The sequence below is a fragment of the Atta colombica genome, unplaced genomic scaffold, assembly GCF_001594045.1.
Source record: "Atta colombica isolate Treedump-2 unplaced genomic scaffold, Acol1.0 scaffold189, whole genome shotgun sequence".
Taxonomy (NCBI): Eukaryota; Metazoa; Arthropoda; class Insecta; order Hymenoptera; family Formicidae; genus Atta; species Atta colombica.
The window spans coordinates 1,027,949-1,038,823 of NW_017259281.1; the positions used below are offsets into that span (position 1 = coordinate 1,027,949).

Consider the following 10,875-nt stretch of genomic DNA (forward strand, 5'->3'; position numbering starts at 1 on the left):
TACTATTTAAATTATATTAAAAATAAAAGATTATTTATATAATACTTATTGATAGTTGAAGTATTTTTGTTTAGCAGTCATGTAATTAAATAATTAACAATATATAGATGCTGCACATTGGTGGACAAATAGATCTTATGCAACAGGAAGTGGAAGAGATTTTTGTCAAAGATAACAAACATGATTTATCCACCATTGTGAGATCTTTAATCGATAAGCATCATAAGATTATCGCTTTCTCGGAGAGCATCGAGAATCTTTTCTCTTACATCGCTCTGATGCAATTTTTCTCGAATACTTTGATCATATGTTGCATCGGATTTCTTATAGTAACTGTAAGTATTCGAAATCTATATATAACAAATCTATATTTGTTTAAATTTTTGTTTTTTAAACGTCATACATATTTGAAATTTCCCTAATGTACTTAATTAATGCAAAATGTGCGAAGATATTGTTTTTAAAGATGATATCTATTCATATACTTGTATTTGAACGTGAGATCTTATACATTTTTAATTGGAAACGAATAACATAAACTTTTAATTTTACTTCTATACGTAATTATGTATATGTCATGTGTATTACACCATATTCAGGGAATGAAGTATATAATTACTTGTAATATTATTTTTTTTATTGTTATTCTGTTATAACAATGATTTAACAATGATGAATTTTTTTATGATGTAACGGTAACATCAAAGTTGGAGAGTCACTCGATCATTCCTTGTAACTGAGTTGGAAAAGTCACTAAAAAAATTAATTCAGCATTTGTAACTTGTTTTTTTTAGTCATCACTTCTAATTTTTATACGAAAAAAGTAATTTATAACAAGTAATGTACTGTTATTCATTACTCGTTACAAATTATTTTTTTCAGTAAATAAACGTATAATGATGCAAGTTACTTTTCAAAGTGAGTGATTTTCTCAACCTTAACACAATCTCAGCATTTAGTTATCATTATAGTTATAAAAATTGCAACGTCATTATCAAATTGTTATTATAAAAAGTAACGAAAGAAATAACCGAATAATTTTTCCATTCTCTTTACATATTTTTATTTCGTGATTTACTATATTTCATAATATTCAAAATAACAGTAGCCTTAGATTCGCTGAAACTGTATTGTAGACATGAAACTCCACTATTGTGTACACAAACAGAAAGGAAGTAAAAAGATTGTTGTGTGAATGCATTCGCATGACTTTGAGCTCTTTTAAGAGTCATCCTTTCCATTTTGTTAGAATGTTTTAAGACTAACCGGATATCTTCGATTTCTTTTATCCTTACATAAAGCCTTTTGCGATTCTCACGAGGTATATCATGGAAAATGACTGCTTTCTACTCCCATGTCTTATAAAGATTGAGATTCTTATAAACTTGAATTTTCTTCCCGATCTTTTCTTGATTTGCAGTCGTTGGGCACAAATGAAGGTGTTCGAATGTTGATAAAGACCTTGTTTTTTTACATCGCTATTACTTTAGAGGCATTTATCTTTTGTTTTGCCGGTGAATATCTGAGTAATAAGGTAAGTACTTGAAATTATTTATTCGTTTTCCCTGTTCTATATAAATCTGTTAATGTTAAAAAGATCATTAGTGCTGCTGATAAAAAGATTGGATTGATATGAATTCCAGCTAACATCAATTATTCATAGAAAGTTCAATTTGTATTCCTAATGCACGAATATTCCGGACAATAAAAAAAATTGTCACAGAATGTGCAAACGTCGATGAAATAGAATTAGAATATTGTATAAATATCCTTCATATATGTCACAGAAATCGCAAGCGAGCATTACATCTCCGCTGACAGAGGGCCACGGCGAAAATGCATTAACTCGAAAAATAAAAATTACATAGGGAAGAATATTTTGTGAAGTGAGCTTCAAAATTAGGTGAAAATACATGAAATGTATTTTTTTGACAATACAATTTTGTTTAAGTTTTATTCAGCGATTAAGACTTGGGATTTCTGATAAAATTATAATTTTGTAGGATATTATATGAAACATTCACTGAATATGTAATAATGTATGAATGAAATATTTAGCGATTATTTAAATTATCTTAAATGTTGCTTTTACATTTGATAAATGTTTCGAAATATTCCGGAATAGTCTTGGAATATTTATATTTTGGAATTTTAGCAATATTTTTTAAATATTTAGCGTTAATTGGGCGAAAAATTGCTAATGTGAAAATGGATTACCGAATGTATGCCGAGAATGTCGATTGTTTTTTTACATGCATTCTCATTCGCATTTTAGAGTAAAACAATTGGCGATGCTGTATATGGATCTATTTGGTATAATCTCAAGCCTCGAGATAGCCGTATTTTACTATTTGTAATCATGAGATCGCAAAAACGACTGACGATTACTGCGGGGAAATTTATGGATTTATCGCTGGAAGGATTCGCAAATGTAAGATTTCAATAATGAAGTTGTTATATTTATGCATTTTTATGCATTTTATGCATTTATGGATTTTTTTATAGTTATGCATAAGTTAATAACATCTGTGTTATAATATACGTTATCTATATTATATCGTTTTATAATAGGAGTGCTAAGAATTATTGTATATCATGTGTGATATTCGATCTTGTAAGACACTATTTATGGAATCAAAATTAATCATTGGAATTTATCTCTGAATACGCAAATATAATATTAAAAAAGCTTAATATTGTTTTAAATAGAATAATAATATAAAGAAAATTACAATTAATAATATATTACATGAAAGCAATTTTGAGTAGTTTATTTCACATTATATGTAAACTAATAAGTAAATATATTATATTTTTTATTTATATTATTCATATTCATTTTTTCAATAATGTTTTGTTTTCCTGTTGAAAAAACTGGGTAGGGACCCACATAGGAAATCCATATGGCAATCCATATGAGATTTATATGATTTCCTATAGGGATTTGGGCCAAAAATTTAAGGTCTTTGTAGATTCCTATAAGAAATCATGTGGTTTTTTTATGTTAGAATCCATTTAAATGGATTGGACTCAAGTTGATATTAGTTCAATATTCGAAAAAAAATTATTTATACTTTTAAGATTTACATATTTTATTATTCCTAAAAGATGTTTGTACTTTACCTGAAATAAATTATTTAAATTGGTTTTGAAAAATGCATCTTAATAAGATTTCCTAGGCTCTCTTGATTATGAGTCTCCTTTGTTACGCATGCTACATCACTTCTTCAACAAACAATTAATAAGTCATTTATTGTCTGTTTAAATTATAAACAATGCACGCAATTACAAGATCCTAAAATTCGCGATTTAAAATATAGGGAGAAAGTTTTCTTAAAATTAAATAAAAAAGTTATAAAATATGTATATGCATATGCGAATATTAGACAGATTATGATATATCTTATAGATTTCCATATGGATTTTGAATATCCCATATGAATCCATATGATTCCATATGAGAACCTACCTGAAAATATTCAACAAGGTTATAATGCTTTGTTTTTAATCTACAGTAAATTGATTTATATTGCGTATTATTTAATTTTTCAGAGTTTGAAAGCTTCCGCATCGTATATATCTGTTTTATACGCAATGTATTAATGCTGAAGAAATTGTATATACTTATTATTAGAACTATGTATACACGCTCTTAGAAAGTATTATTTATTTCTTTTTATAAATTAAGTATATCAATGTAATAGCAGAAATTGTGGATTGTGTATAAATCAAAAAGTAAACCTTTATCATGATATTTTAGTTAATTCACTTAAAGTGAAAAGAAAAACTTTATTTAATACAATTTTATTATGATTTAAAACATTATATTCTAGTATTTATTGTCGTTTTCTCGTTAAATAAAGGATCTAAAAGAAGTATTGATAGAATTGTACAGAAAAATTAAGCAGGAGATACAAGAATATATAAAAATATTTGAAAATTTTAATGCTATAAAAATTAAGAAAAATAATTTCATGTGTAATATCAAACAGATTTATTATTAAATTTAGCGTAGAGAAAAGATTTTACTACTTGATTTATTATTAAGATAAATAATTTCGTATTTATAAAAAAAATTCCTAAAATAAAAATAAAAAAATTGGAAATCTCAACATATGATACTATTGTTCTTCCATGAAAAATCGTCACTAATTTCTGTACATTTGGAAGTATGTGTATATGATCTTTTCGTAGAAAAGAGCGTTTTTTAAATATATTTTAGCGTTTCTTCATAGAACTATTATTCTAGATCTGTACTTGTTCTCGCGAAGGTAGAGGAATATCATTTCTTACATTATTCAGGCTAGCAATTTGTCCTATCGGCGATATTTTTTACGACAGAAGAATAAGATAATTATATTGTAAGCGTCGTAATCATAGCTCAATTGTTGCAGTTTTATATAATTCTCTCTCTCTTCAGTATAAACAGCCATAACATTTTTACTTTCGATTAGTTACAATTGCTCGGTGATTATTTCTACGTCTGGCGACCCTTGTGTAATCAACTTGCTGTTCTAGAGTCGTTTTAGACCTGTACTCAGATATTTAATCCGTGGCTATACGTTAGTAGTATCGACGAATATTTTAAGTTATATTTTGGATATTGTTGTTATTGAATTCTTGGTCAAATTTTATATAATAATAGATATAAATTGATGAACAGATATTGGTATATTTCGGTGTAAAAGACGGATCAAGACGCGATAAAATGACGGCTATAAGCACTGTTGCTCTTTCGGTGCAAATTGGTCTTCGATTTGTCGGGATTTGGCCTAATGCATCATATGCGCTGTTTTTTCGGGGTGTTTGGATATTGACCACCGGTATAGTACAGACTTTCCAGTACTGGTGGATTATTATTCACTTAGGAACTGACGACATGTCACATCTGATGGACGGTTTGAGTGTTACTATGGAATACAGCGTGATGTTCTTGAAACTGGTTATTTTATGGTTGAATAGTCGGTAAGAGAAGATATCTTTTACGTTGTTGAGGATAAAAATCGAATTTATTTTATCAATCCTGAAAGTCATGATTCTTATAGCAATATTTCTATAAAATAGAGATTAATGTCTTCTATCTACGATAAAAATCTCAATTTTTTTAATTTGTAAGAAAGAAGATGCAGTAGATTTATTCAATATCTTTTTACAATTATCTTTAGTTTAACCAATTAATTTATATGGCCATACAAGTATGTATTGTACTTTTTTATCGCAATAATTGCCAATGTACAATCGATTTTACATGAAGCTATTTACACGAAAAATTATTTTAATCTACTACGTCTTTATGGTTTGAATTCATCCTCTTCTTGTGTTCTTATTATATTTTCATCTTATTGTTAGTGTAAATCGTTTAGTCAATTCTCGTGGATAGAATAAACTGCCGCAGTATATTTTACGATATCCTAGCTACGATGGCTGCAGATTGGAGGGAAGCCGCTATTGGTGAAATGCGTACCATGAAGAACAAGGCAAATCTGTCGCGGCACTTCTCCAACGTAATCATCGGACTTCATTCGGCCGCGGCATTTTCCTATGGTATTGGCGTGCTCGTGTCCCATAGTAATGATTATGACATTAATGAAGTCAAGACGCCTGCTCGTGAGTTCACGCTTAAGCTACAGCTCCCGTTTGAGAGTGACGAGTCACCTCGATATGAGCTCGTTATGTGTTTGGAATTTCTTCATCAATTGGCATCTTCTGCTATGACTGGCGTACTGAATTCTCTAATCGTCACATTAGTGAGTGCAATCTGTAAAAAAAGAATTTTTTTTTAAATATCATTAAGCTAGATCTATTTAATTAGGCAATATCATGTGATAAATGTTTTTGTATTTTTAACAACATTGTATTTAGAAAGTCTTTTTTTACAACATTAAAAAGAGCAGAAAAAAATATCAATATCCTATAATCCAATTATGTATATAATTGGAAGAAAGAAATTTGATGTTCTTTTTCAGCATGTAAAATGTTATTACTAGCGAATTACCTAGAGCTGAATATATTAATTTCATAATCTGTTACTTTTTCTATTTAATTGCGCTTATACAGACGGCTATAATGTCTGAAAACAAGTTACAATCAGATACTTATTTATATGAATTTTTTTCTTCTTATTTTAATATTCTAAAGTTACCAAATATTTATCATGTTACATTTCGTCTTATATAATATATATATAATTTTTCTTATATTATGTAATTAGCAATTAATTGTTATCTCTAATGTAATTAACAATTAATTGTTATTTCTAATGGTGTGGAATATTTTTTCTGTGATTTTATAGAATGTGTATTTTTGTAGATTCTTCATGCGAGCGGTCAGATAGAAATTTTGTGTGATGCATTAAGAGACATTTCTTCCGACAAAAACAATCAACATTTTATTATTTCCATCATAAAGGAATTGATCGGCAAGCACCAGAAGATCATTGTCTTTTCGGACCAAATCGAAAAAATTTTCTGTTACATAGCGCTAATCCAATTCTTGTCAAGCTCCTTAGTGATTTGTTGTTTAGGATTTATGATTGTAACAGTAAGCATACAATTGTTCTCCAAAACTGGAGAGAATCAACTCTTAGAGTGATAACGATTTATATTGTAGTTCGATTTATGTTGCAGTCGATAAGTACGCAAGACTCGGATACGATTGATAGCTCGTCATTAATGAAAGCTATTGTGTTTTACATGGCTGCTACGGTAGAGGCGTTCATCTTCTGCTTTTGTGGAGAGTATCTCAGTGCCAAGGTCGGAATGCACAAGCAAGATTCTCATATTTGATTTGCATTGACATTAATTTACGCAATTTAGTTATACGTATCTGGCGATTTTAAATATTGTTACAATAATGTTTTACACTGCATTTTCGTGGAACAATTTAAAACAAAACACATTTTTAAACAAAAAAAAAGATAAAATCTTCTTTTCCTCTCCAATATGAATGTGTTGCAATGCATCCCTACTAATTATATATGTCATATTCAAATTAAAAAAGTGCTTGTTAAATAATCCCAAACACAGACATAAATGTTACGTTTAAATATACACCATTTTACATCTATGTTATGCAACATTTACTTATTACATTTTATTGAGATAATTATTAAGTGATTATTACATAAATTAATTTTAATACTTCCGTAATTATTTAAATAGAACGCATTCTGTTAATAATTTAATTTTTTTATAATTTCTATAGTATAGTCGAATTGTGTCTAAACTTTCCCTTTGTATACTGCATAGATGCTCTATTGATTTAGTCATTTATCTCACTGATAACACATTTTTGCGACATTTTTCTTCAGAGTAAAATGATTAGCGATGCGGCATACGAATCAATCTGGTACGACTTCAAACCAAACGAGTGCAAGTTTATCCTGTTTATAATATTGAGATCACAAAGAAGACTTACCATCACGGCTGGAAAAATCATGGACTTGTCACTAGAGGGATTCACGAGTGTAAGATTCCAACGCTGAACTTTCTGTTAATAAAATTCTTGATGTGGAACAACACTGTCATCATTCCAAAAAAAAAATCGTGATATACTTTTTAATTACTACTTTTTAATTACTACTTTTTAATTATAAGACAATCTTTTAATTGATAGGAAAGGGATCCAAGTAGTCTCCTCCGATTTTTAATGAACTAATATGTTATTTTATAAATAAAAAATAAGAAACATATATTTTTTAAATTCTATCGCATTTTTAAGAGGTGAAACATTTAAAAAAAAAAAATAAATTTTCTTTTTTTGAAGCGAACATCGTCGAAATTTTAAGAGATAAAAGAAAATGTTAGAAATAAAAGTTGAATAGTGTCAAGAAGACATTATAATAATAATTTTAAAATATTGTTTAAACAAAAAAATTTTTTTATTTATAAAAATAAAAAATTAAAAGATGTTTTAAATTATGATTGTTAAGTATTCTTAAAACCATTCAATTTTTAAACTTTATTTTCTATTTTTTATAGATCCTACAATATTTGCTTTAAAATAAAAAACCGACTTTTTTTAAAGGATATTGCACTTCATGATAGAGCAAAAAGTATGGGTTTCTTATTTTCATCATTTCATAAAATAACATATTAAAAGCTCATCAAAATCGAAGGGAAACACTTGAGTCTCTTCTTTATAAGATACATTTGCATAGAAATATTCGATTTATATTTACACAGTTTATTTATTTATAAATTTATTTTCTTATATTTTTTCATTATATTGTTATTTGATATAATTTTTCTAGATTATAAAGGCTTCTGTTTCATATATATCATTATTACACGCAATGTATTGAAGTTCGAAGATTGTGGGCCAATGTTTAGATGCCCATTACGTGTAGCTAAAGATATTAATAGAAACTTTTTCTCAGTTCTTGTTTGTCGATATCTATGATGATACGACAATAATTATGCAAGTTGAATGTAGACAATACGTGATGTACGAATTTATTATCGATATTGATAATAAAATGTTTAAATTTTCAAGATTTTATTTATATATATATACATGTGTATATGTATATGTATATATATCTACATATTTTTTCCTATATATCAATTTAAAAAGAATAATTCAATTGTTTATATATTATTACTATCTTTTCATTATATACAGGATGTTCGTAAAAACCTTTTTATGATCCTAGAATATAAGTCTCTAAAGGACTATAACGCTATATCGAAAACTATTTCTTCATTAGACGGCAAGAAAGAGCAGAGCATAAATTATATAAAATTATGTGCAGTCAAAGGTTGCTTAAAAAAATATTACTAACTTTAACTTACGGATTTGTTGCGGTGTGTGTGTGTCGCTATTTACATAAGTATGGACCTAGATTTAAATACAGAAAAAATTGTGACTATATGTGTGCGTATGGAGGTGAATAGAAGAGGAGGAAGATAAGGCTATTGGGAACTGCTGGCTAAGAAAGTAGTGCAGGAACACATGGAAATTAGGTATCAGAACCGTATAGGGAGTTGAATTGCCTGGAGTATATACGATGGTTACTCTATCTGCTTCGTTAGAAGCGGTAGAATAGAATTGAAATAACTCTTCTCACTTAACTCGTAAAGGGCCTGACTGGAATGGAAGAGGAGCTGATTTAGAGAAGGAGAGGGAGGGAATCGTTCTTGAATTGGGGGAGAAGACTAGAATATTCCAGATTGCAGGGTCAAGAACGAAGAGGGGGTGAATAGGTCAAAGGATTGTGTGTCATCCATGGAAACTGGCAAATAAGAAATATCAAAATATTCGATGTTGATCGGCGGTGGCGGTTTGATTTAACTGACGGCCCCGCGAAATCCGTCTGACATACGGGATTCGTCCCTGTGTCTTCGAAGAACTATGAACATGCGCTATAATAGGAGGGATTACACCACACACACACACACACACACACACACACACACACACACACACACACACACACACACACACACACGGGGACATATATGGATAGATATAGAATAATAAGCCGACTTATTAATTAGCCGAGCATAATTACTTAGTAACCACGAAATTTCTGATAACTATTGGTGATTGATGGAGAGGAGGCCCACAGTCCGCGCAGGCGGACCAAGAGAATAATTCAGTGTACAGTGATTGGTTGATCCCAATAATGATTTGATGCACTCGAGTACAGATTAAAATTGGCGTGAATTGGGTTACTGACGCAAATTGGTTTCGATGCATTCGAGTATGTATATGCGAACTGGTGTGAACGGATTGATGCGAACTTATGTGTATTTTTCACTGACGTGAACTGTACTGACGTGAACCGGCTTAGTTTGAACCGACTTTTATACTGACACTCTGCGCTTCCGCGGGATCTCTATTTATACTTCGAAAAAAAGGGCATAATGTTCTTTGTCTAGGATGCAGTTGTTAGTTGCAGTGTCGTGCAAGATTTATGATTTTTATAAAATTCTATCGTTGTTTAAAGTACATCGTTAGAGAGATTTCAAGAAGGAAAGGAATGATTTACGTTTCTTTTTAAAACGGCTAGATGGCTCCAGGCTGTTATTCTCGCGGAAAATGGTTAGGTAAACAGTTGGTTATTGTGTACAGCTAGTTTTGCGTACAAGATAATCATTGTCAGTTGCAAGTCTGATCTTAGATAACGCTAGCGTGGGAAATTGTCCTATGCTTTTTATGATTTTTGGTGTGACATGGCGCCTTTTTTTTTTAAATGAAATTGATGGTCAGCCTCGGGCGATCAACTTGGATATTTATTATTGCGATTTAAGTACATTTAGGATAACAATTTAGGATTCACAATTTTGCCGCTTTTCAGCATTAATGTTGTTATTCTTTCCAAGTTGATTAGCGTTTATGAGTTTTCGCGGAAGTTGTCCGGTTCTTCTAGTTCTTTCAAATCGTTATCAGGGGACTCCACTTAAGTCTTACAGAATCTACGTCTACCATATGCGACTAGAGCGGAGTCTTTTCTTTTAAAAGACTCGTGGCATCTACAGGACGTAACAGTAGATTAACGAAATCATTTTGAAACGAAAATTCTAATACCAAAATATCAAGAGTATAATAGTTTTGAAATATAATCACTTAAAATTAGCGAATTATACCTAAATTCATGCGCTTAATTACAATTGGATTTTTGTACATTTGAACGCGCGAACTTTAGGCGAAATGATTCGATAACTTTAAGTGCTTATAATTCAAAAATTATTAAATACTCAACATTTTGGTATTATAATTTTTTCTTAAACTGATCTCAAGAATCTACTTTTAAACGCTGCTACAATCTTTACAGAATATCCTATATATTGAATAAGTACAAGATAATTTCTGTCTGATTTCAATTGATATTTTTATCGATATTACACGGTGGCTATTCGTAATATATATATA

At 29.6% G+C, this 10,875-nt stretch overlaps 1 protein-coding gene across 1 annotated transcript in view; it reads left to right on the top strand.

Moving 5' to 3' along the window:
- Positions 1-8,302, top strand: part of LOC108686654 — a 19,268-nt gene extending 10,966 nt beyond the window's left edge. The window contains exons 8-17 of the mRNA XM_018192082.1: positions 108-335; positions 1,421-1,534; positions 2,276-2,431; positions 3,553-3,591; positions 4,664-4,965; positions 5,396-5,747; positions 6,310-6,540; positions 6,627-6,752; positions 7,310-7,465; positions 8,252-8,302. Of these exons, the coding sequence (XP_018047571.1) occupies positions 108-335; positions 1,421-1,534; positions 2,276-2,431; positions 3,553-3,591; positions 4,664-4,965; positions 5,396-5,747; positions 6,310-6,540; positions 6,627-6,752; positions 7,310-7,465; positions 8,252-8,302 (1,755 nt within the window). The remainder of the gene's footprint in view (positions 1-107; positions 336-1,420; positions 1,535-2,275; positions 2,432-3,552; positions 3,592-4,663; positions 4,966-5,395; positions 5,748-6,309; positions 6,541-6,626; positions 6,753-7,309; positions 7,466-8,251) is intronic.
- Positions 8,303-10,875: the final 2,573 nt, after the last annotated feature.